General features: G+C 43.5%; 1 protein-coding gene across 3 annotated transcripts in view; it reads right to left on the bottom strand.

The window, feature by feature from the left end:
* Cramp1 (cramped chromatin regulator homolog 1) overlaps window positions 1–27,176 on the bottom strand; it is a 66,099-nt gene that overhangs the window by 31,722 nt on the left and 7,201 nt on the right. For 2 of the 3 annotated variants that reach the window (XM_005349119.3, XM_013347404.2), the window contains exons 3-6: window positions 18,931–19,124; window positions 12,194–12,347; window positions 7,540–7,623; window positions 5,457–5,505 (exon numbers count right to left, since the gene is read on the bottom strand). In XM_005349119.3, coding sequence (XP_005349176.1) covers window positions 5,457–5,505; window positions 7,540–7,623; window positions 12,194–12,347; window positions 18,931–19,124 — 481 coding nt within the window. The remainder of the gene's footprint in view (window positions 1–5,456; window positions 5,506–7,539; window positions 7,624–12,193; window positions 12,348–18,930; window positions 19,125–27,176) is intronic. The other variant, XM_026780348.1, reaches the window with a different exon arrangement.

The following is a 27,176-nucleotide window of genomic DNA, read 5'->3' as shown; positions in this document are numbered from 1 at the left end:
AAAGACCCAGGTTCGATACCCAGAACCCACAAGGTAGGTGGTTCACAACTATCTGTAGCTCCAGTTCCAGGGAATCCAGTACCCTCTTCTGATCTCTATGGGCACCAGGGTATACACATGTATCTATATAGACAAACACACATAATAGAAATAAAACTTAAAAACAAAACAACAACAGCAAAACACCACTAAATGTCAGTCATAACATGCTCCCCTAACTTACCTCTTCACAGCCAAAGGAATGATTTATGCGGCACAAGTTGCTTTCCTGATTTGCTTCCTCTACCTTCTAGAAATACCTGAAAACCACTAAAACCCTGTGCAAGCATCAGGACAAGGTTTGTCCCAACCCTCCAGGACTTGGACCCACACTTGGCTTCGCCTCTTTAGCTACTTTAGTCACTGCAATTCCTTCCTTTGCACCTTGTGTACCCTTAGCCTAAACATCATACCCCAGAAAGCTGTCTCTAGATGTTAAGGTAGGATCCCTCCTGGGATCTACTCACTGCTATTTCAACGTAATGTTCTACAGATACATACATGCACACAGGCACAGAAAAGGGGTCGTTAATTGTAGATCTGCCACAGCAGCCTCCACTCCAGCACCCACTCTCTCACGACAGCACACAATCACTTAGACATTTCCAACGGATGAGCACAATGTACAAACTTTTTGCCTCAACTCGCCCAGAGGTTCAGACAGAAATGTCCACATAAGCTATCAGAATACCATGGTATATTGTGGGATAGTACCAGGTGAGGGGTACATCAAGTAAAAGATGCCTTTCAGTTTCCCTGGTGCTGCTCAGAAGTTTCTCAGGGTCTTACCTAGGACATGGGCCTAGCCAACAATCAGTGTTTCCTCTCCTTGCCACAAGCTGCAACTCATGTTGACAAGAACACTCACCCCATCTACACCTAGAACCTGCTATAATCATCTGCTCCATCTGTTCCAGATAAGTGCTGTGGTAGGACCTTGTTAAACAATAACAACAAAAACAAACTAACAAAAACCAAATCACCTATCCAGGGTGGTCATCTGCTCAGCAAAGCAGCCATACAGGAACACAGGTCCAGGAGCTTTGAGGCTGCAGTGCCACCATCATTTCCAATTTGATTCTCCAAGAATCAAGGATGCATGTGTAAACAGCACTAAAAGTTGTGCCTGACAGCATACTTCAAAACACTGGCACACCTACCCACCTGCTATCTATGAGTATAAAGCAATCTCCAGCTTCCTGATCTAAAGTTTCCTTGACCATTTGTCCCTACGAGACCTTCTACATTTGTTTCCTTTTTCTTTGTCAGTACTGAGGATCAAACCCAGGACCTCATACATGCCAGGGAAATGTCTCTTGTTCCTTACCCTGAAATCTATTGCTTAGATGTTTCCTGGAGCATACCTGTTAGATACTGAGTGGCAAGAGCCTGTGGCTAATGAAGATATACCACTGGCCTACCCCCAATACTGAGCCTGCCTTTCCATATGTCTTATCTCATGCTTTGTTCAGGAAACAAAGCAAAGGGCCTGAAACAAATAGTTTCACTCAGTGAATTTTGAAATAAAATCAGGAAAGATCAAATCACAGAGGTGTACTAGGCCCCTCAATGGACACTTCTCACCTACTGATAAAACCATAACAATGACCACCTCAGCCCGTGAGCTGAAGTCTTCCCCAAAAAAGCTCCTGTAACAAACAACTGCTCAGTCTTGCAAAAAAGTCAGGTGGTGGTGGCGCACACCTTAAATCCCAGCACTAGGGAGGCAGAGACAGGTGGATTTCTATGAGTTCAAGGTCAGTCTGGTCCGGTCTACAGAGTTAGTTCCAGTACAGCCAGGGCTACACACAGAAGAAACCTTGCCTCAAAAACCACCACCACCACCACCAACAACAAAAACAACAAAAGTGCAAAACGGAAGGAAGGTTAGACTCTGAGTCCCAGATGGGGACACAGAGCAAGTCAATCCCACCTCTTAATCCCCCAATAAACAGAGCTGGTAGTCCCACCTTCTGATGGCTTCTGACTATATAAGATTTATCCAGGAAGCTGGGCGGTGGTGGCGCACGCCTTTAATCCCAGCACTCGGGAAGCAGAGGCAGGCGGATCTCTGTGAGTTCGAGACCAGCCTGGTCTACAAGAGCTAGTTCCAGGACAGGCTCCAAAACCACAGAGAAACCCTGTCTCGAAAAAAACAAACAAAAAATAACAACAAAAAAAAAGATATATCCAGGAACTTTACTGGTATTTAAGGCCACCCAGCGGTCTTGGCAGATCACAGTGCTCTTCTACAGTGATTTAATCCGATCAGGTCTGGGTTGCTCATGAAAATTAAGGTTATATGGATGCAATGGTGGCGCACACCCTTAATCCCAGCACTCAGGAGGCAGGGGCAGGAAGATCTGTGAGTTCAAGGCCAGCCTGGTCTACAAGAGCTAGTTCCAGGGGAGGCTCCAAAGGTACAGAGAAACCCTGTCTTAAAAACAAAAACAAACAAACAAACAAAAAAAAAAAAAGAAAAGAAAAAGAAAGAAAATTAAGGCTTACAGATGCAGAGATCCACAGCCAAAAACAGGGCCGAGCTTCCTGAGTCCAGCTGAAAAGAAGGACGAGTGATTATATAATAAGCAAGGAGGGGTCAAGATTATGGTGGAAGACTCCAGAGACAGCATACAAATGGATGGAAATAGAAAACACTATCCTGAGTGAGGTAAGCCAGACCCAAAAAGAGGAACACGGGATGTACTCACTCATATTTGGTTTCTAGCCATAATTAAAGGACAGTGAGCTTATAATTCGCGATCCTAGAGAAGCTAAATAAGAGGTGAATCCAAAGACAAACATATAGGCATCCCCCTGAATATTAACCTTCATCAGGCGATGAAAGGAGACAGAGACAGAGACCCAAATTGGAGCACCGGACAGAAATCTCAAGGTCCAAATCAGGAGCAGAAGGAGGGGGAGCACGAGCAAGGAACTCAGGACCGCGAGGGGTACACCCACACTCTGAGACAATGCGGATGTTCTTTCGGGAATTCACCAAGGCCAGCTGGCCTGAGTCTGAAAAAGCATGGGATAAAACCGGACTTGCTGAACATAGCGGACAATGAGGACTACTGAGAACTCAAGAACAATGGCAATGGGTTTTTGATCCTACTGCACGTGCTGGCTTTGGGGGGACCTGGGCAGTTTGGATGCTCAACTTACTAAAACTGGATGGAGGTGGGTGGTCCTTGGACTTCCCACAGGTCAGGGAACCCTGATTGCTCTTCAAGCTGATGAGGGAGAGGGACTTGATCGGGGGAGGGGGAGGGAAATGGGAGGTGGTGGCGGGGAGGAGGCAGAAATCCTCAATAAATAAATAAATTAAAAAAAAAAAAAGAATCCAGAGACAGCTGATCTGAGTTAATGTGAGCTCACGGACTTTGGACCGACAGCTGGAGAGCATGCATGGGATCGACCTAGGCCCACATGTAGGTAGGTGACAGTTGTGTGGTTTGGTCTGTTGGTGGGGCCCCTAGCAGAGCGATCAGGACCTGTCCCTGACATATGAACTGGCTTTTTGGAACCTATTCCCCATGCTGGGATGCCTTGCCCAGTCTTGATGCAGTGGGAGGAGTTTGGTCCTGCCTCATCTTGATATGCCATGCTTTTTTGACTCCCATGGGAAGCCTACCTTTCTGAAAGGAGGAGTGGATGGAGGGGGTAGGGAATGAGAAGAGAGAAAGGAAATTATGGTAGGTATGTAAAATAAATAATATAAATTTTCAAAAATTATACACACACACACAAATCCAGTGCCAGAAAGGACATAGAGCTGAAACCTAGATGCTCACATCAACATGTTATGATGTCTAAAAGTCAAAGTTCAGGTCTGTGGGAGAGAGACAAGAGAGAAGTAGTAGAGATTTGGAGAGGTCATACCTCAGGATACATAAAAACTGTTTTGTCCACAGTAGCTAGAAAAGTATGAATGACAAAGCAGACCAAACGTTTAAGGTTCAGGTAATGGGCTGGGCCTGAGAGGGAGAACAGAGATATACAGAGGACACGGCTTTCACAAGGGCCCCAAACTAGATAAGGAGCTCTCACAAGCAGCTTGCAGTGTAGCAGAGCAGCAGGACACCTCAGAACAGAGTTCTGGAGCAGCCAAGAGGGAACTACAGAGTGGGTATGGAACTGGAGAGGGGCGTGGGTAACAACATGTTACTGACCTACGTACCAACTCAAGACAGAAGAACACAAGAGGACTCATGAGGATTAAAATACTAACTCTGTCATTCAAACCAGCTGTGCAGTAGTCCACGGAGGAAACCTGAAGACAAGGCAGTTAGTATGCTTGCTATCTCCATACTCAACCCTGATGCAGATGGCATCTTCGGGAAAAAAAGGTCAAAAACATTGGGCTGAAAAGACTTTGGTGGCTTGTGACATTGTATAACATATAAGCTCTGGAAATCGGGGGAGTCAGATTAAATGTTGAAATCCAAGACAGTACACCTGAAGCAGCCAAGAAGCCAACACATCCAAATCTTAAGAAAAGAGAAATCAAGGCCAGGCCAACTGTACACAGTCACAGGCAAGGACTGGCACAAGGATCATCTGTGGGAACAAAACACATGCCTAAGCCGGGCAGTGGTGGCACACGCCTTTAATCCCAGCACTCAGGAGGCAGACGGATCTCTGTGAGTTCGAGGCCAGCATGGACTACAAGAGCTAGTTCCAGGACAGGAACCAAAAAGCTACGGAGAAACCCTGTCTCGAAAATCTAAAAAAAAAAAAAAAACCCACATGCCTAAGGACAGGAAGAAGTTTTAATTCTGTGGGTCCTGGCCAAGACGTTGGAGGGCTTGTTAGAAGGCTGAGCAGATTAAAACACCTGCCCTGTGTCCTAATTAATGTTTTTATGAACCAGACACAACCAAGGGTCAAGAGGAAACGCGAGCTAAAGAGCAGTCCACATCAGATTGGCTGGTGGTTTTATCTGTGAGTAACTGTCTTCATCGATGATGGAAATGTGAGGGCCCAGCCAGCTATGGGCAGACTCGTTCCTTAGCAGGTGGGCCTGGGCTGTAAAAGAGGCTAGGGAGCAAGCCAGCAAGCACCATTCCTCCATGGTTTCTGCTTCAGTTTCAGCCCTGGCTCCCATCAGTGATGAACTGTGATCTTAAAGCATAAGCAAAATCAACCCTTTCCTCCTCTAAATGGCTTTTGGTCATGGTATCTATCAGAGCAACAGAAAGCAAATTATAACACTGTACAATCTGATGACCTGAGTTCAATGTGGACACCACAGTAGAACTGACTGCTGAAAGCGGTCTTCTGCTCTCCACACAAGCACTGTAACACATGTCAGCACTTACATACAATATGCACACGAATAAAATTACGAAAAACCACAGCACATATTTCAACCTCTGTAGTTCAATGAATGAACAGCATACACTTGTACTTACCCAACCTGAATGAGTTCATTCAACTTTGTTGCATTCTTGTCATCCATGCCTTTAAATGTAAAGAAAAATAAATGAGGCCATGGGGTAGTTAGACATAAACAATAACAAATTCCCTATTATTGCCTTCCACGTAGACGCCAGATCTTGATAATGAATGTTCTTCATCAAACAGAATCTGCACCTGCAGTAAAGTTGGCCAGTACCTTGCCTGTCACAGACAGCCTCTTCCTAACCATTGTCTCAAAGATCTAATGTGCTTCCTGTACGGCTAACCTCTTCTTCTAGGAATTGTCCATGATAGTCTGGTACTATTGAACCACAGCTCCCAATGCCGCCTGAAAACTGCATCCTTCAGGCATCTATCTCACTGGGTCCTGGGCCTTCTTTCCCTGCTGGTTGTATGTGGACTCTCAGGAATATAATTTGAATGGCAAGGCCAGCTAAACGATAATTCTAATGCCCTAGTTTCTGTCCACATCACTGTCCTAAAGATGTCTTCACAGGAAAGCAAAAATTAAAAAGGTAACAAGAGCCTAGGCCCTGGGTATGTATTGTAAAATCCTCAACAGTACTGACTGACTGACTGAGTAACAGTGGGACCATACTCACTCACCCAGGCAGAGAACCAAAGACAAGAATGCAATTGTAAAATCAGGCAGAAATGTACTGTACCTTTAAGGACTTAAAGGACTTTTTATCATAGACAGTGCAGGACAGACATTAGATCAGTTATAAACATGATCAAAGAAGAAAAAGAAACAAACCAAACAAAAACAAAAGCAGTCAAATCAGAATTCTACTCTGATAAACTTTTAAGAATGAAAACAGAGCTGGGCTTGATGGGACAAGTCTTTAATTCCAGCACTCAAGAGGCAGAAGCATATGGATCTCTGTGAGTACGAGGCCAACCTGGTCTACAAAGTGAATTCCAGGACATAATCAGGGCTACATAGAAAAGACCCGTGTCGAAAAACCATAAAAGAATGAAAACAAAATGAAGGCTTTTCAGTGAACAGTAAGTGAAAGGATTCAAAGCTGGACAACTGCACCACACAAAGTAAAGAAAGCTCTCACTCCGAAGAGAAGAGCCCAGGTAAGGAGGAAGATCACTGGGAAAAGCAAATTCAGGTATGTTTTTGCAAGAGCCAGGCACACCACAGCCCTTAGATGGACACTAACCAACTCCTCCAGTACCACCACAAACACATGAAAAAATGGAGTACTAACAACTTTAAGTCAAGGAGACCCAGTCTTGTCTGAACAGGGACACTGGAGCTCAGATATGCAGGAGAAGAGGGGTCAAGGAGGTGGAAAGCCAGGGCAAGAACAAAGCTCTGCAGCACTGTGTCTAGCAGGTTCTACATGAGATGCTTAGGGGTGAGGAGGCCAAACAAACTAGGCAGGACCTTATGAGACATGTCCTGGAAGAAACAGAAAGAGGGGAGAGGAAGGGGGAAAAGTGAGAAGTCCTGGACTTTACATCTAGCAGATGTCTGAGCTGGTGAGGTGAGGACAGACAGTCTTGGGCTATAGTCAGGCTAGGACCTTTGGAGATCCAGCCAGAACTTGGGCTCCTGTCAATACTGGCTCAGCTAGGCAATCATGGCAGAAAAAAAAGCAATGCAACCACCATATACATGCAGGTGGCTTTGCATACGGGGAAGTAGTCCTGGACAAAACTTGACCATCACTTAGAGATGTTCTAAAGACTTTGACTATAGGCAGGAAGTTAGCAGGATACTGTACACTTTGATGTTGAAATGACTCAGAACAATCATGACAAGTGGTGCATGGAAGTGTCTGGTCCAGGTCACAGTGCTGGTCTTCAGAGTGTGGTATAAGGATGTACAGTGAAATGGCAATGAGGAAAAACGATCTTGTGTGTGTAAGCCTATGTGAAAAGCATAAGCAAACATTAATAAATGGTAGAGGAGGCCAGGGAATGGTCACTCTATCTTTTTTCAGCTTTTCTGTTGTCAAAAAAAAAATTCAACATAAAAGTTGTAGAGAAAACAGGCCTTCCTGTACACTAAAAGTCAACAGTGACAAGGACTAGAACAATGCAAACAGCAGCAGTACTCACAACCCCCGATCTTCTTTCGTAGCTCTCCATAGCAGATCAGACCATAGAGTTCCTGGGATGATTTCTTTAGCCCTCGAGAGAACACTGGAAGAGAAAGGGACAGATGTTAGGCAGGAGAAACAGAGACATCATAGGGTACAGCTTGTTTGTACAAGAACACTAGAAGCACACTCTCCAGAGGCTGAGTTTAATCACATGTGGATCAAGGCACCTTGGCCATATAGTTGCTGACCTCTGAAGAAACTGGCAAAAAGCATATAGTAGGAGCAGTGTTGTTTTACTCCAAGTAAAAATATAAAAAATAAGGGGTGAGGTCAAACATTAGTCCTGACAGGCAAAGCAAATGTTTCCTGGAGAAGAAAACTGCTTGATTGACAAGGAGTATTCTCAGAGAAAAGAAAGAACTGAACGGCCAACACAATCATACCTTATGGCACAGAGTTCCCCAAGTACAGGTGAGCTATCACCCTGAACTCCGAAAACTCACCTTCCCCACTTGCCTATGCCCTCCCCAGGTGTCAACGGATATATATCCAACAAGTCCCTGCTAACATCCATCCTTCTAATGTCACCAATAGGTGTCCCCTTTATTTAGGAAGAAAACAATCAGGGATATCACTCAATATGGAACCACAGGACTGTTGTGTAAGACTTCACAGGCTCCTTTCAGAAGATGAAATGGACATAAGTTACACTTTTGCCTGTCCCCTCCTGCATCTTGTTCCTCAGGTGCTTTAGCCTAGAGCCACCCTGTACAACCCCAGTACACAGAGGACAGCAGAGCATACCTGGGGGGCTCAAGGCTCTTGAACCTGGCAAGAGGAGAATGACCCCTCTGAGCTAGCCACTGTTTTCTAAAGATGCTTTACATTACAGAACACTGGAGGCACTGTCAGGTCATCTCACAGAGCAGAGACAAATGTTCCCTGCAAAATCTCTCAACTGTTTTCTCTAGTTCTCTTCTCAGAGACAACTTCTAGACATTAACATTCAGCTTGTACAACAGGAAATGAATATACTAGTATGATGGAGGTGGGTCTTGTATCTTATCTGTTGCTTTCATTGGTTAACTAATAAAGAAAACTGCTTGGCCTGATAGAACAGAAAATTAGGTAGGCGGAGTAGACAGAACAGAATGCTGGGAGAAAGAAGCCAGTGAAGGAGTCGCCATGATTCTCCCACTCCAGACAGACGCAGGTTAAGATCTTACCGGTAAGCTACCACCTCATGGTGCTACACAGAATATTAGAAATGGGTTAGATCAATATGTAAGAGCTAGCCAATAAGAGGTTATAACTAATGGGCCAGGCAGTGTTTAAAAGAATACAGTTTCCGTGTCATTATTTCGGGGCATAAGCTAGCCGTGCGGAGGGAATGCAGCCCGCTGCCGCTCATATTACAACACTAGTACAATTCTGGAACACGGACTAGCTCAAAACTCTGCCTTTCCTAAATACTAGGGTTGACCAATCCTGAAGGTTTTCCTGAAGAAAAAAACCCAAGACCATGTCGGACTCTCAAAAGGAATCTAAGATCTTGATGGATAACAAAAGTATGGCCCATAGAGCTGGGCGGTGGTGGCACACACCTTTAAACCCAGCACTTGGGAGACAGAGGCAGGTGGATCTCTGAGTTTGAGACCAGCTTGGCCTACATAATGAACTCCGGGAAAGCCAGAGCTACAGAGAAATCCTGTCTCAAAAAGACAAAACAAAAACAAAGCAAAGATGGGGAGGGCTAGAAAGATGGCTCAGAGGTTAAGAGCACTGGCTGTTCTTCCAGAGGTCCTGAGGTCAATTCCCAGCAACCACATGGTGGCTCACAACCATCTGTAATCAGATCTGGTGCCCTCTTCTGGGCTACAAACATACATATATACAGGCAGAATATTGTATATTGAATAAATAAATAAACCTTGAAAAGAAAAGAAAAAGGCCCTTCATATGTGATGACTATGCAGTCAAAAGCACAGAGGAAGGAAGGCAGGAGGGAAACTGGGTCACCACACAGGGAAGTGAAAGAAACAGTCTGCTATGATCCTACAATGTGTTGAAGCCTCTATCCCTCACCCCTGATGGGATAGAGAGCTAAAATGATGCTGCCAGGAGCCTGAGGTACTTGGGGTCAGGAGGTGGTTTTACAGAGAAAGGTAACAGAAAAGAAACATCAGCTTTGTATACTTTGCAATACTAACCCAAGAAAAAAATTCTTAGATTTAGTAGACCTGGGGGAGGAACATCTATGTTTTAGGGCCGTGGACAGCATCCGAGTTTGTATCATCCACAATGCCTGAAGGTAGAGATTGGTGAACAAACCAGACACATTCTATCATCACACAAGGTACAACTTGAACCACAACAATCTTTCAACTCTAACTCCTTAGTCATCTCACTGGGGAGACTTTTCAAGAGCAGCTGGAGTAAACCTTTTGTCTTGGAATGATTTTCAGAATTTACAATGAGCTCCAACAAGAAAAGAAAAAGTACATAAACAATATATCTGGAAGGTACAGATGTTTCACATGAACGAAGACAGCCTTGGATCTCAGGGGACTGGACTAGTGCTGAAATATGTATGGTGATATATTATTTGTGTTTTAATAAGTAAAGCTTGTCTGAAGTTCAGAGGGCAAATACAAAGCAGCCATACTAGTCAGCCACACGGGTCAGGGAGTGGTAGCACACACCTTTAATCCCAGGACTCAGGAGACAGAGGCAGACAAATCTCTGTTAGTTCAAGGCCACCCTTGGTTATACAAGATTGAATCTGTCTAAAAGAGAAACAGAGCTCACAAAAAGGTGGTCCCAGCATTTGGGATTACATGCCTTTAATCCCAGTACTAGGAGGTGAGACAGGAGCGATATTGGCTGGGTGCAGAGAAGAATAAAGGGGTAAGAGACAGGAGCTAAGTGGAATGTGGAGTGTGGGGTGTGAAGTCCTCAGGATTCGTGGAGGCAGGATCTTGCCCATTTTTAGTCTGAGGTAGAGGTAAGAGCCAGTGGCTGGCTGCTTTGCTTTTCTGATATTCGGATTGAACCCTAATTATCTTTTTATTATTCATGCTACAGATAAACAAACAAACCAGTTATGAAACACACAGCAGTGTTGGTAACTGAAAAGGACAAAATGGGGTTGACTTGAAGTCTGTGGAAAAATTTTACATTCATGGTTGTATGAATTATGGAAGCTAACAAACGGGTATCAACAATATCCTGAGATTAACTGGGAGATGCTCCCAGGTGTGGAGACTGACAATCTAATCACAGGGGTCTCTAGGATGAACAGACCAGAGGAGAAAGGGTGTGCGACACTCAGAGCTCTGCTCTGCAGTCAGATGGGGTATCAGGCAGTCAGTGTCTTTTAAAGCTATAGTAACATGATGCACATAGTAGCCAAAGTATCGTGACCTGGTAAAGAGCACACCACAAAAATGGTAAAGATCAGGGGTGTCAAAGGCCAAAATGAAGGCATAGGCAGGGATCAGAAGTAGGAGCAATGTGGCCACAGCTATACATTAGTGATTCCTAGGTCAAAAACTTTACTATCTGGAAAATTAAATGTGAGTATTAGAAGGAAGGATCTCTAGAATAAGTCCACTATAGAAAGCGCAGAAATGAAAGGCAGAATAGAGCAGGCTGGGACCGAATGAGTGCCAGAGGAGACTCCAGAACATGGAGGAAGGAGGTGGCTAACTTTTATGGGGAGAGACAATTGATTAGACTATCAGCTGAAGAGGTAGTCAACCAAGGGCACTTTTAGCCAGAAATGAGACCAACAGCTAAGGATGATCTAATCATATCCCCAAAGATGAACCGAACTGTGCAAATATTGACTGTAACACGGATGATCAGAGCACTGGCAAAGTCAGTATCCACCCCAGCAGATCAGCACAATTCAGGCTTTCTTGTGCATCCACAGCTCAACTTATCTCAATACCCCAACTCATAGGGGAGGGACCCAGAACCTTTGCTGTGAGGCAGTTTCCTTCCAGGTAAAAATCTTCCACCACCTTAAAGGGAAACTTCTTGACACGTAAGATGTAAAGAAAAATGAACAACCAGATAGTCTAGCACAGCATGTTTACAACAGGACGTTCTAGAGGAAGGTAACAAACATACTTCCTGCGGGGAAGCTCCATTAAGACAGGAAGTAAATAACTCAAAATATTTCTAGCAAGTACCTGAAATTGACCAGATACAAAAGTATATAAGCAGTAAAGACTACTAAGAATTACTCTTAGACTAATCAAACTGTAAAGAACTCTCAGTAAAGCCCAGTTGCCTTGAAGAAGTAGAGACCAGCAAAGCTGCCTCAACAAGGCTCAGGCCAACTGAGCCACCTTGGAAGAACACTTTTCCAACCTATTGAGGTGACTGCAGGGTGTGCAGGCACACATGCACACACACAAACACACAGATGTTGAAACACACCAAAAACCCAACTCAAACAGCAGTAAGGCCCCTGTACCACAAGTGCGGGCAGCTTCCTCAGTTAAGTTTGACCAACAGGCCACCAAGCAAAGCATTAGGAGGCAAGTCCTATAGTGAGCAGCTAAGTGAGGATGGTATCACAAAGAGAGGACATTGGGTATTTGCCTGAAAAGAACCAACTCTGCCTAATGGTCTCCCAGAGGCTGAGTCTATAGAACACTCACCATTGTCAAAGTCAATGTACTTGGTAATCTTGTGCCAGGTGCGGTAGTAGAAATGCCGGACCTGCTCTTTGTTCTTCACCATGCTTGCAGGTTTGCCCTTTTTCTTGTATTTTAGAGCAATATTGTTCTGAATGGCTTCAAAGTCTTTTCCATGCTAGAAAACAAAAATTCCACAATAAAAGCATAGCAGTTAAAAATAAAACATTATTATTTTAATGATATAGGCATCGTCAAGAATCAAAGAGTAACCAGCTATGTACAAGATGGGTATCCTTCAAGGTACTTCTGCACATATAAACTTCAACTTTACTTCCTTAGAATCTCAAGTTTTACTTAGAATAAAGCAGCAATAGAACTCAGGGACAGAACTATCCCTGTCCATGGACAACACCAGAGGGAAGGGCTTTGCCATTTTTTGAGTGTGCTCTCTAAGTTCATATTGTAGATGTGATGGCATTAAAAAACAGGCTTTTTTAAAAAAATATTTTATTTATTTATTATGTATACAATATTTTGTCTGTGTGTCTGCCTGCAGGCCAGAAGAGGGCATCAGATCTCATTTCAGATGGCTGTGAGCCACCATGTGGTTGCTGGGAATTGAACTCAGAACCTCTGGAAGAGCAGGCAGTGCTCTTAACCACTGAGCCATCTCTCCAGCCCCAAAAGACAGGTTTGCAAGAGATAATTCCTTCTGGTGACAATAAGGCCCTTATAAAAGGAGCTTTAGAGGCTGGAGAGATGGCTCAGAGGTTAAGAGCACTGGCTGCTCTTCCAGAGGTCCTGAGTTCAATTCCCAGCAACCACATGGTGGCTCACAACCATCTGTAAAGAGATCTGGCGCCATCTCCTGGCGAGTATATATAAAAAATAAATAAAATTTAAAAAAATTCTTAAAAAAATAAAAGGAGAGCCGGGTGGTGGTGGCACACGCCTTTAATCCCAGCACTCGGGAGGCAGAGGCAGGTGGATCTCTGTGAGTTCGAGACCAGCCTGGTTTACAAGAGCTAGTTCCAGGACAGGCTCCAAAACCACAGAGAAACCCTGTCTCGAAAAAACCAAAAATAAATAAATAAATAAATAAATAAATAAATAAATAAATAAATAAATAAGTGGAGCTTTAGGAAGCATTCTGCTAGCTTGTGTTCTGCCATGAGAGGACACAGCATTTCTTCTTGCTAAGATATAAAAATAAGGTGCCACTATGGGCTAGGGATATATATATAGTTCAATCACAAAACACATACAGCCCTGGGTTCAACCTCTAGTGGAGAGAGAAGAGAGATTTCAGTTTTGTGCATGTTGTGGCAGCATAAAACAAACTAAAATAGCCGAAAAGCAAAAAAGGCATAAGGTTTATCACTGGGACAAACAGCTTGATCTTGGGTAACCCTTAAGGGACCATGAGGGAAACATGCAAACAGTAGGACACCATGGGAAGAGAGGTCAGGCTGCCACCACAGAGCATCTTAGAATAAAAGAATGGGTTACAGAAAGTGTCATCAAACAGAATTGGCAAATACAAACCCTGGGAATAGATCCAAACAGAAGGCATTCTGACCATACCTCAGGATCAACCCTTCCTAGAAGGCCTCCTTCAAAATCAGGGTGTGTTCGAAATTTGAGAATGTAACTTGTGTTCCTGTGTTCTTTTTTTTTTTAATTTAAATAACATTTTTATTTTATTTATTTTACATAGCAACCAGTTTCCTCTCCTTCCTCTCTTCCCATTCTGTCCTTTTTCCCATCTACCCCCCTCCCCATCTACTCTTCCTCCATCTCCGTTCAGAAAAGGACAGGCTTGTTTCTTTATATGATATAGAGAAGCAGCTATCTGGCAGAAAATGATATAGTCAGAAGTACTGAGAGGACACTATGGCAATAGCACCCCTGAGCCCAGATCTGTCTGTCTGTCTGTCTGTCTGGCGTTCTGCAAAATGGCTAATTCCAGGGCTGTGCAGGGTGTGAGCCAGATGAGTGTGGAACACTTGGAGGTACCCAAAGTGAGACTTGAACCAAGAAAAGACAGGTTTCAATTTGTACTAAAACCATATGGACACAAATCAGTGGTGAATGGATTATAATCCACACAATAAAGCAGGCTCCATGTATCCACATATACATACACAGGTGTGTAAAACACCAAGGGGAAGAAAGAGAGGCCTTTCTTCAAAAGAGATGTGGCTGAGCGTGGTAGCACAGCAGGGCAGTGGTGACACATGTCTTTAATCCCAGCACTTGGGAGGCAGAGACAAGGCGATCTCTGTGAGTTCGAGACCAGTCTGGTCTACAGAACAAGTTCCAGAACAGACTCCAAAGCTATACATAGAAACTCTGTCTCAAACCCCCCACCCTCCAAAAAAGAGATCTGTAACCCTCTGACATAAAGCAATGGAAGCAAGATTGTCAATGAACAGATTTCACAGTGACTGCTGTGCCAGGTAAAAGCAGCCAGGTTGTTAAAATGTAAAAAAGAATGATTGGAGCCAGGCAAAGGAGGTGCACGCCTTTAATCCCAGCACTCAGGAGAGGCAGGTACTTCTTTGTTAGTTAGAAGCCAGCCTGATCTACAGAGAAGGTTATAGGACAAGTTCCAAAGCTACAGAGAAACCCTGTATTGGAAAACAAGCAAACAATGATGGAACATGTGGTATTTGCTGTCTTGATACCCAGAATGGTCTAGAAGGTCCCACCTGAAAACAGTGGCCTGGGCTGGCATCACAACTGTGGCAGCTCTCATGTAAAACTGGGCGAGATAAATCAAGGACCCATTGCTGCTAGGAAATTTTGTTTTTTATTATTATTTTTTTTTTAGAGTGTGTATGTATGTGCATAAGAGTTCATGTGAGTGCATGCATCACAGTACAAACGTGGAAGTTAGGAGACTTGTGGGAGTCGAGTCTACTCCTTTGACTATGTGGGTCCTAGGGATCAAGACAGGTGGTCACGCATAATGACAACAGCTTAACCTGCTGAGCCACCTCACTGGCCGTTTATAACATTTTTAAAGTCTGAAATAGTTTTAAAATGAAAAGATAAATTGATTTAAATTAAAGCTTACTCATTCCTTTAAAAAACCTAAACTGGAAGCATATTCAAGACTAAACTAGGAGAATGGGGAATTGGAGGTAACCCACAGCAACAGACTGATACCCAATCTTGTACAAATGAGGTAACACAGGCATCTAATCATGCAAAGGTAAAGCTGGGTCTAAAATACCTTCCTGTGTCAGCTGAAAAGCTAACTTAACTCCTCAGTAACTGTTAACTTGAACAAGAAACAGACACAGACAACCTCACTGCCATGAGGCCTGTCTTATTTATGACTTCTGAACCTGTATTCTCACACTATTCTGTCTGTGAGTCTTGAGTATGTGCCCTACAATCCCCCTGCATTGTATGTCTCTGATATGATGGTAAGCCAGTGGAGGGTAGGGTATTTTGAGACGGACATCAGAGACAAAGCCTCCACAGTTCCCAATGCAGTAAATTAAGTATAGTATTATTAAAAAGGTTAATGAGCTGGGAGGGTGGTAGCGGCATGTGACTTTAATTCCAGCATGCAGGAAACAGAGCCAGGTAGATCTTCAAAGAAACCCTGTCTTGGAAAAACAAAACAAAACAAAAAACCCAAACCAAAAACCAAAAAAGAAACAAAAAAGATTAATGATTTAAAATAAAATGAATGAAAGCACAGTTGTAGGCTTCATACAAAAACACCACTGAAACCAAAAGGACTTAGCCAAGGTCCAAGGTCCTTCCACTCAGGCACACCCAACTGCCCCACCTTGGCTTACTTTTAGCATTGCTAGTCATAGGGGAGAGTATAGATGGGTCATCACTTGAAAAAAACAATGATTTCACACCCAAAATTGTCCTCATCAGAGCTAGAGATGTGGGTATCTTAAGCAAGAGAGAAGAAATAGACAGGAAAAGACAGCAGCAGAGTCCCTGCATCTGGTCAGTCACCGGCACCCTCAGGGTCAGGACAAGAAGTTTCCTCTGTTAGGAGTGTTGCTGTGAACTAGGTCTTCATTGGTGGTAAATAAGTCAGACTAGGTTCCTCAAAAAGGTAGTGAGAGTGTGCAAATCTACTCAGTGGGGGAAAATCATGTCTAGCATGCACAAAGGTTTCATTCCCAGTATTTTAATGCATACTCTCATGTGCGTGTGCATTTGACAATTACACCGGCCAAACAGATACCAGGGTCTTTTAGTCAGACCCCAAATGAGACATAAGGCAGACCTACACACTCTTGCACTCGTTATTTTTTGTAAACTTGATACCAATTAGAGTCACTTAGGAAGAGGTACCCTCAAACTGTCTCCATTGTATTAAACTGTGGGGCATTTTCTTGATAAATGGTTCACGTGGAAGAACTCAGCCTAGTATGGGCAGTGCTGACCCTGGGCATACCATCCTGGGTTGTATAAAAAGAAAGCTATCTAAGCAAGCCACAGGAAGAGAGCTAGTAAGGAGCGTTCTTCCATGGTTTCTGCTTCCAGGTTTACTCTGGATGGCCATGCAGACTAGTTGCTGGGCCTTTCTGGGTCAGGTCACATTGGAAGACAGGTACAGCGGGAATCCTGAAGACTGTTTTACCTTTTATTAAGTCAAATCCGTGTGCAATGATTACAAGAGAGAAGGAGTCTGGGTCAAGTTACCAACTGTTCCACTGATTCTGCTGGAGAACCTCGTTCCTCAAGGGCAAGGGGAAGGCTAAGCTATAGCTCTGCCAGTTCCCTCATTGTCCCAGAGAGCATGAGAAGGCCCTTGTCCTCAGTTCTTACCTGGTCATGTACCCAAAGAAGACCGTGCCCATAGGGCTAAGTCACCCATTGGCTTACCTGACTGAATTCCCACAATATCTGAGTTCCTATCCTGACATCAAAACCTCAGTGATAGTTTATGACCTGGCAGTTGGAAACCCTTTCCTCCTCAAGTTGTTTTTGGTCATGGTGTTTATTAGAGCAACAGCAACCAAACTAAAATAACTCTCTTCCCTTCTCTCCATCTCCCTGTATCAACCACAGAAAACATTAATAACATTATTTCTAATCAAGGATTTCAGGAGACCTAAAGGAAACAAGGCTAGCGCAACTTGGAGGCGATGGTCTATGCACCTGAAGAATGACAGAGGTGTCATACTTCACTTTCTACAGCTGGATGACCAGATCACGTTGCAGAGCTCAGTCTTCCAGGAAAGAAGGAGAACACCATAGTAGTTACAGTTTAGGAAAAGACTCACTAACAGTTACACACTCTTACAACTCATCAGGAATCACAAGTCGTCTAAGTCTGACAGCAAGATATAATCTATACAGATGTGCTTTATTATAACTATGAAAAGAAAAAGAGCCCTTTCACATCTGTTTCAAAGATTTTGCAACTCCCCTAAAAAGTCTTGTATGTACCTATTTCATTCTCTATAGATAATAAGAGTCGAATCACGAGAACATATCAATCACACAAGCCTGAAATGGGGCAGAACTTAGCCTATTAGCCACAGGAAGGAGCAATACCAGCCACAGGAATATAATGAAACCAAGTCTATAGGCCATTAGAAGTTTCTCCTTTTCTAATCTTCTATAAACACTTCATGATTTAAATTCCTAGGCTTCATTCGTGTGTTGAGCTTGTCCTTCCTAGACTTGGCAAGGTGTACCCTATCTCTAGTGAATTAACTATTAAGAGGACAAGGCTCACTAATTAAGACAACATGCCAAAGAAGCTATCTAAAATAAGGAATGAAAACAAAGATGTTCACTATAGTGGTATTTACAATGACAGAATCTTCAAGGAATACAAAAAAAATTCATAAAAATGGATAAATAGGCTTGGGAATCATTCTGGTAGTAAATTCCTTTTTAGCATGCACAAGACCCTGGAGATGGTGGAGACACACAGATATACAGGCACATGCCCAAGGGACACATCTACTGCAACCTGTTCAACTCTATTGTTGGACCAACAATTAGCCCAAATAGCACATAAAGAAATGACCATGGCTGCAGCACATTTATAGGCATTTGTTCTTGTTTTAATGAATTAAAGAGCTCAGTGGTTAAAGAGCATAGGCTGTTACTCCAGAGGGTTCAGGTTCAATTCCCAGCACCCACATGGCAGTTCTCCATCATCTGTACTTGCAGTTCTAGTGGTATCTGGCATCTTCTGTCCTCTGAGGGGTACTGCATGCATGTTGTATGAATACACATACATATAAAACTAAAACAAATAAATCCTTAAAAAATGATCACAGTGAAAAATACATTTGATGTTAATGTAAATGTGTTCACAAATACCTACAGGGCTGTGAGAAGCAAACTTCCAAGTGAAGACAGCTGGCAGGGCACAGCCACATCAGTAGACAGTGAGTCTGGGAATTTGGCTCTAAGATAGCTGTAATATCTTCTGGATGACAGGGATAGGTATCTGTTTGTCCTTTTGTACTTCGACACACCCACCAAATCAGTCACTGCACAGCCAAGGAAGCAAAGGCCCTGAGGCAGGTCATACTCCAGACAAGAAGTGTGCATGAAACATAATCAAGTCTTGAAAAAGAAGATTCATCCTTAATAGCCCCAGGAAGGAGATGACAACTGCCCTGGCCACTTCTGGGGCTCCTTGATAGAACCTGCCCATTTAACAGCTATGCAGCAAAGGGAAGAAACATGAGGTAAACAGGGAGAACTCAGGAGGATGACTGCTTGTGGGTTTTTGTCTCATGTTTACGACTCACCTCATAGAGGCCTTCAAAGAAGGTATTCTTGTCCTCTGTGCTCCACGACTCCCACTGCCTCCGGACCTTCTTTCCTTCTTCCTTCTCAGGCCCTGAAGAGCCTAAGTTCCGGGAAGAGGAACGCGAACCTCCTGCAGGGGTGGCAGGAGCAACCACAGATATGTTTCCAGAAGATGATGCGCCACCGTCACCTCCTTGGAGAGAAAGGACTATACAGTGACCTATTCCAGAAAGCTGAGGAACAGGAGAAGGGAGGATAAGGGGGCACCAAGGACAGGGCCACTGCCCAACCCAACCCTAACTCTTCAACAGGAGATGCCAGCAAAAGAGTACCCAAAAGCTACTGAGACCTGAACAGAATCCAGAGTTGACAAGATGAATGAATCTAAAATGCTTGTACTGAAAGGAGAGAGACTGTGTGGACTGTTTTAACAATACAATGAATTTGACATTCTGTCCATACTCAAAGGTATAATCCTTGTCCTTATAGCAATCCAAGAATCACATTGCATCCTGATTCTTGTTCAAATTTTTTTTTATTTGAAATACTCTTAACCAGACTCTTTAAAAAAATTTTTTAAAATAATTTATTTAACTTTATTTTATGTGCATTGGTATAAAGGTGTCATATCCCCTGGAACTGGAGTTACAGACAGTTGTGAGCTGCCATGTAGGTGCTAGGAATTGAACCTGGGTCCTCTAAAAGAGCAGCTAGTGCTCTGAACCAGTATGTCATCTCTCTAGCCCCTTACCGTATTTTTGAATAGACAAACTGAACTTTTAAGTAACAGAAGGCATTTTATGTGTAAAAGACTGTCTACATAAGTAAAACTGGCATTTTTGAATACAGATCACTTAATGCCTAAAGCGTTATAATGTGAAGACTCCTGGTCTCTTTTTATTCCTCCCCAGTAATAAAAATTTGAACACAAAGCCTTCATACACACTAGGCAAACACTCTATAACTGAGTTTATCATTTCCATACTAAGACCCCTTCCCTTATCTTTTTCTCTGCCTCAGCATTATCTCTGGGGTCCTAAAGTACCGCCACTCTTAGAAGTTCTCCTGAAGCATCAGTCCCTGACTTTTAGCAAAATCTTTCCAAATCCTTTGCCAACAGGGTAGATCAATAAAATGTAAGGGGTCCTGAAGACAAAAACGAGGTCACAATGAAGGACTTATGCCCCAGCCTAGTGCTCTGCCTGCTGAGCTGCTTCTTATTGTAGGAAACAGGATATCACAGCACCCCATTTTAAATAGCAATCTCCTTTTATAAAATTGCAGGACCAAGACACTTTCCAAGCTTGAAACAATCTTATGAGAAAGTAAGACCACAGAAGAAAAAATCCTTTAAAAAGCAAATGGTGATTTTGTCAGTCTCATTCAGTAGCCCAGGCTTGCCTTGAATGAATGACAACCTTCTTGCTTCAGTCTCCCAAGTACTAAGTTTATAGGCCTTTGTAGCGTGTCTGGATCAGAAAATTCTAGTCACCCTGGTGAGGCTCATCCTGGAGAGTTTCAGGGCTACTCACCCCTAGAGTTTCCCTTTACTGGGGAGTAAACGAAGTAGCTTCATAGAAGAGTGTGAAAGATAAAAAAATTAAAAATGAAAAGTCTAGCCAAGCAGTGGAGCATGCTTTTAATAGCAGCACTCGGGAGGCAGAGGTAGGTGAATCTTTGTGAGTTTGAGGACAGCCTGGTCTATCAAGCAAGTTCTAGGACAGCCAGAGCTGTTACACAGAGAAACCCTGTCTCAAACACTCAAACACACACCCACACACAAACACAGAATCAGAAGCCCATTAACCCATAACACTTGAAAAGACTATCTGAACAAAGTATTAGAACAAACATAAAGGCTTCAAGTAGGGGCTGTTGACAACAGGAAATGGGAGACCTGATTTTCCCTCTATCAGCTTTGTCTAGCCTTTAGATATATGTTGTAGTCTGTGTCACTACGTATACTTACCAATGATGAGGGTATGATGTGGAATCACCCTTGGGATTTCAATCTTTTCTTTCTTTCCTTTTCCTTTTCCTTCCTTCCTTCCTTCCTTCCTTCCTTCCTTCCTTCCTTCCTTCCTTCTTTCTCTTTTTGTTTTTAGAGATAGGGTTTCTCTGTAGTTTTGGAGCCTGTCCTGGAACTAGCTCTTGAACTCATAGAGATCCTCCACCCGCCTCTAGAGTGCTGGGATTAAGGGTGTGCTGGGATGTCAATCATTTCTTAGCCTATCAATGTCCAATATAATATTCTCTAGATGTTGGACAATGGCATCAAGCTACGTGTCTAAGCAATGACAAGATCAAGAGAAGAAATAATTCTTTTTTTTTTCTTTTTTTTTGGTTTTTCGAGACAGGGTTTCTCTGTGGCTTTGGAGCCTGTCCTGGCACTAGCTCTGTAGACCAGGCTGGTCTCAAACTCACAGAGATCCGCCTGCCTCTGCCTCCCGAGTGCTGGGAGTAAAGGCGTGCGCCACCACCGCCCGGCTGAGAAGAAATAATTCTTTTTGGGACTGTATAACTCAGCTTAAATAGTTTTTATATTTTTTAAAAGATTTTTATTCTTTTTATTTTGTGTATGTGCATGTTCTGTGTATCTCTGTGTGTGAATGTGTGAAAGTGCCCTTGGGGGCCAGAAGAGGGCACCAGATCCCCTGGAGCTGGACTTACAGATGGTTGTGAGATATCTGACATTGATGCTGGGACTGAATTCAGGTTCTCTCAACAATCTGCAAGAGTTCTTAACTGCTAAGCCATCTCTCTAGCCACAACTTGGGGCTATTAAGTGGACTGTCAACTTAGCATAGTCTCTACCCTATTGTGAGTTTATTAGGAGGTAACTTCACTGTGAATCAAAGAGCAGCTGTATTTCAAGGTAGAATATCTGAAAACATCTCATTATTCAAAAACTTCACATTTGCACCCATGGAAAACATTTTAGCTAGCTGGCCACATCAAATGGGCTCTAGTCTCTCCTTTAGATATGTGTGGGTTAACTTAAAGAGGCAATACTATCAGGCTTATAAAAACAACACAGAAATCAATGGCTTACCAGAGCCAAACTGTCCAGTTACCTAGTAGTAACCTAAATAACATAAGGCTATTTAAGTATTGGTTTTTTTTTTTTTTTTTTTTTTTTTTCGAGACAGGGTTTCTCTGTGGCTTTGGAGCCTGTCCTGGAACTAGCTCTGTAGACCAGGCCAGTCTCGAACTCACAGAGATCCGCCTGCCTCTGCCTCCAGAGTGCTGGGATTAAAGGCGTGCGCCACCATCGCCCGCTATTTAAGTATTGATTAAGAATAAAAAACATGGTGGTGCATACTTTTAATCCCAACAATCAAGAGGCAAAGGCAGGCAGATCTGAGTTCTAAGCCATCCTGGTCTATGTAGTAAGTTCTATAGAGACCCTACCTCACAAAATAAATAAAAATAAGCCAGACAATAATGGTGCACACCTTTAATTCCAGCACCCAGGAGGCAGAGGCAGGCGGATCTCTGTGAGTTCAAGGCCAGCCAGCCTGGTGTACAAGAGTTAGTTCCAGAACAGGCTCCAAAGCTACAGAGAAGACCTATCTCTGTAAACAAACAAACAATAAATAAAAACATACAGAAGAAACCTAGTTCCTTAAACTCACACCGGTTTTCCAATAGTTAATAACATCACATGGCTCGTGGTAACCTTCCTAGATAGTGCAAAGCATTTTACTCAGAGTGGAAATTGCTAATACACTCAGTGATGTATTTGATATTCAATATTTACTGCTCTGAACATAGCCACAGAATGAAAATAGACTCCAGTCTGCATCTACACCAGCAGTGCTACTCAGGTCCCTGGGTACACAGCAGTCCAAGGAAGAGCTGGACAAATCTCAAGACCATCCTTTCAGCACAACAAACCTGGGGCTTCCCAAAGTGTTTGCAACGGGCAGGGTGTGACAGTACTTCAGGGAGACAGATGTTTCTCTGGTGAACTGGAAATCAAGTCACAAATTAAAACAGTTCTCAAATACCAGGATATGTGGTTCACAGGAACCCATGATTCTTTAGATGCTGCAGCTCAGGAAGTGCTGTCTGTCCACCTCTGCACCCCCACAATGGAAGACTTTTGAGTTATTTCTAGTTTCCTAAGAAACACAACCTCTCTTCTCCACAGTAACAGCAAGCCAGTCAGTCAGCCTGCCCCCCTACTCAGGTTAATTTCTATTAGTCAATGTTGGCACTAGCATACTCAAAAATAACAGACACACCATTTCAAACCCCAGAATCCAAGTGTGACCAATGTCATGAGATTTCACTGGTTCACTGGTGACCTATATAAGAAGACTGAAGTTTATGGAAAACTGAATGAATGCCAATCTGAGGTAGAAGGAACCTCAGGTACAGGATAGACCAAATCTACATCAATGAGAAGGGCTGAGGCAGCAAGCAACCTCTCAGAGCAACAGCTACCTACCATTCCAAGGGCCTGCCATTTGCTTGAGATATCTGGTCCTTCCTTCTTATATTTATGTCTTATAGCCTCAGGAGGGAAATTAAGGCAACCTGGATATTTAAGTACAAAAGGAAATCACTCCATGCCACTGTTTCTAGCATTTACTATGTAGCATCCTAGAAAACAACAGCTTTGGAGAAAGAACACTGACACTAGTCTTCCTCCAGAATTTCAGGTGAAGACAAAAAGAATAAAAACAGGAACCAGGAACACTGGTGGACTATAATAACAACAGCTTGGAAGAGGCTCAGTGCAGAAAATGTAGAGGGAAACAGAAAGTAACCAAGGTGAACAGGAAAACAAGTAAAAATGCAAGATGATAAAATGGCTTTGGGAAAGGCTGCAAGGACTGGAAGCTTCCCCAGGGTGCAGAGGCCAAGGACCCATGGGTGCAGAGGCAGGTAAGAAGGTCAAGGCTCCGCGGGTGCTTTGGAGAGCACAGAGGGCTTTACTGATAGCATGCATGATAAAAGTGCCCCTGAAACGTGAAGAGGCACATACAACCAGGCTCCCCAGCGGAGAGTCCCCTGAAAGCAAGGACAAGGTCCTATTCTCCCAGGTCTAAGCTTGGCATCAGGCTCCATGCAACAGAAGCTCAATGACAGCTCAGAAGCAGTGCAGGCAGACAAGGAACCACTGAACACTAGCTTGCTCCTGGACGCCTGTGCCTCAGTCTCCACACAAGTACACCCAGGTTCTGAAGACCCCACCACAAAACCCATTACTGAGCCAGCTGTGCCCAACCAATTCCAACATTTTCCTCTCTATTTTTACAGTTCACCATGCTTATTATAGTAGGAGTCTCTAGAGCATGTATGGCTCCGACATTACCTAAGGAAGACAAAAATCACCCTGCCTATTAACCAGGAAGGATGAGGAAACAGAGTAGCTCCCCACTGCTAAATAGCTATTCAGTATACAGCAAGCCTGGGAGTAATAGACTGTAACTTCAAAGTGCGCGCACTCACACACTCACACACTCACACACACACACACCCACACACACACACACACACACACACACGAATACCCTCTTCCTCTCTGACCAAAGCATCATGTGGCAGCAGTTTTTCTTATACACAGAGCTACAAAATCAGGATTCTAAAAAGGACAAAGTTTGAAACTTGACCTTGGGGACTTATCCTCAGTTTGTGAAAGGAAACTGAGGTTAAATGACCTCTCCAAAACCACACAGTTCATGAACAGCAGGTATGAGGATTTTGAAAATTTTCTATTTCTTAAAAATACATTTTACAAACTTCACGATAAGGTTTGGGAATTATTGCTCTTGATGAGACCTTGAAGAAGGAGAAGGAGAAGAAGAGGAAGGAGAGAAAATAGAGAAGGGGAGGGAGGAGAGAAAAGGAAGGAGAGTGGGAAGGAAGAGAACAAGAACAATTTGGTCCACTTCAAAGAATACCATTATAATACGCCATTTTTTTTTTTCCGAGACAGGGTTTCTCTGTAGCTTTGGATCCTATGTAGACTAGATTGGCATTGAACTCACAGAGATCCCCGAGTACTAGAATTAAAGGTGTGCGCCACCACCTCCTGACATAATCTGCCATGTTTTATTTTATTTTTTTTCCAGCTTTTAATTAATTAATTTATTAAGAATTTCTGCCTCCTCCCCGCCACCGCCTCCCATTTCCCTCCCCCTCCCCCATCAAGTCCCTCTCCCTCATCAGCTTGAAGAGTAATCAGGGTTCCCTGACCTGTGGGAAGTCCAAGGACCACCCACCTCCATCCAGGTTTAGTAAGTTGAGCATCCAAACTGCCTAGGCTCCCCCAAAGCCAGTATGTGCAGTAGGATCAAAAACCCATTGCCATTGTTCTTGAGTTCTCAGTAGTCCTCATTGTCTGCTATGTTCAGCAAGTCCGGTTTTATCCCATGCTTCTTCAGACCAGGCCAGCTGGCCTTGGTGAATTCCCGATAGAACATCCCCATTGTCTCAGTGTATGGGTGTACCCCTCGCGATCCTGAGTTCCTTGCTCGTGCTCCCCCTCCTTCTGCTCCTGATTTGGACCTTGAGATTTCTGTCCGGTGCTCCAATTTGGGTCTCTGTCTCCTTTCATCGCCTGATAAAGGTCTTGGAGAGATTAGGGATACAAGGGTCATACCTAAATATAATAAAAGCTATTTACAGCAAGCCGACAGCTAACTTTAAATTAAACGGAGAAAAACTCAAAGCCATCCCACTAAAATCAGGAACACGACAAGGCTGTCCACTCTCTCCATACCTCTTCAATATAGTGCTTGAAGTTCTAGCAATAGCAATAAGACAACATAAGGGGATCAAGGGGATTCGTATTGGAAAGGAAGAAGCTAAGCTTTCGTTATTTGCAGATGATATGATAGTATACATAAGCGACCCCAAAAACTCTACCAAAGAACTCCTACAGCTGATAAACACCTTTAGTAATGTGGCAGGATACAAGATCAACTCCAAAAAATCAGTTGCCTTCCTATACACTAAGGATAAGGAAGCAGAGCGGGAAATCAGAGAAGCATCACCTTTCACGATAGCCACAAATAGCATAAAATATCTTGGGGTAACTCTGACCAAGGAAGTGAAAGATCTATTTGACAAGAACTTTAAGTCTTTGAAGAAAGAAATTGAAGAGGACACCAGAAAATGGAAGGACCTCCCTTGCTCTTGGATTGGGAGGATCAACATAGTAAAAATGGCAATTCTACCAAAAGCAATCTATAGATTCAATGCAATCCCCATCAAAATTTTTCACAGATCTGGAGAAGACAATAATCAACTTCATATGGAAAAACAAAAAACCCAGGATAGCCAAAACAATCTTATACAACCTGCCATGTTTTAAAAGAACATTAATTCACTGACTGACTGTCTGTCTGTCTGTCTGTCTGTCTGTCTGTCTCTCTCTCTCTCTGTGGTTTGTGAGCTTCCTTCTGTGAACTAAAAACATTAACTCCAGAGCAGCAGGCATTGGCCTGTTCATTTAGTCTCTTCTCAGGACGGTGTTTCGAATCATCTACAAGCTTGCCCACTCTCGATTCCAGAACAGAAAAGCATCCCTATGGTCTATGTTTGCAGCATATAGGAAAGAGACATTTCACAGGAGCCAAGGATGCTACACACCACCAAGGCTTAACAAGGCCACTTCAATCTACAATATACATAGTCAAGACAAAAGGCAAGAGTTCATGAAGGGAATCTCAGATGCTATGTGATGCTGGCATAGGACATTCATATGAGAAGTTAGTTCAAGCAGCTTTACTTGTAGAGTCGCAGAGGTGTCTAAGAGGTACCATCCCTACCAAGGTCACCCAGAAGGAACTCTTCAGAAGTAGCCAGTACTCAGTGACTGCCATCTCAAGGGACGAATTCAAACACTTACCACTGGCCCAGCCCCACCATCAACTCTCATTCAAAGACGCTGCTTGATTCAGATGAAAAGTGTTCAATGGACAAATAAGGATCCCTCTCAACTCTGGCATCCAACTTGTCCCCAAAGATGCTATCTGTATGCTCCAACTGTTCTGTGACCAGACTCTAAAATGCCCTCCTTTACATCCTGAAGATGACTTACAGCCTCAGTTCTCGTCCCTAGGTTACTCATTTATCACCTCGGCAGAGATCTTGTCCTCACACCTGCAAGGCTCAATGTCAACCTCAAAGGTCCTTCCAAGCCGGGCGGTGGTGGCGCACGCCTGTAATCCCAGCACTCGGGAGGCAGAGGCAGGCGGATCTCTGTGAGTTCGAGACCAGCCTGGTCTAC

Source organism: Microtus ochrogaster, chromosome 7 (genome assembly GCF_000317375.1).
Source record: "Microtus ochrogaster isolate Prairie Vole_2 chromosome 7, MicOch1.0, whole genome shotgun sequence".
Taxonomy (NCBI): domain Eukaryota; kingdom Metazoa; phylum Chordata; class Mammalia; order Rodentia; family Cricetidae; genus Microtus; species Microtus ochrogaster.
Note: the sequence above shows the minus strand (reverse complement) of the source record. Positions and strands in the feature narration are given on the sequence as shown.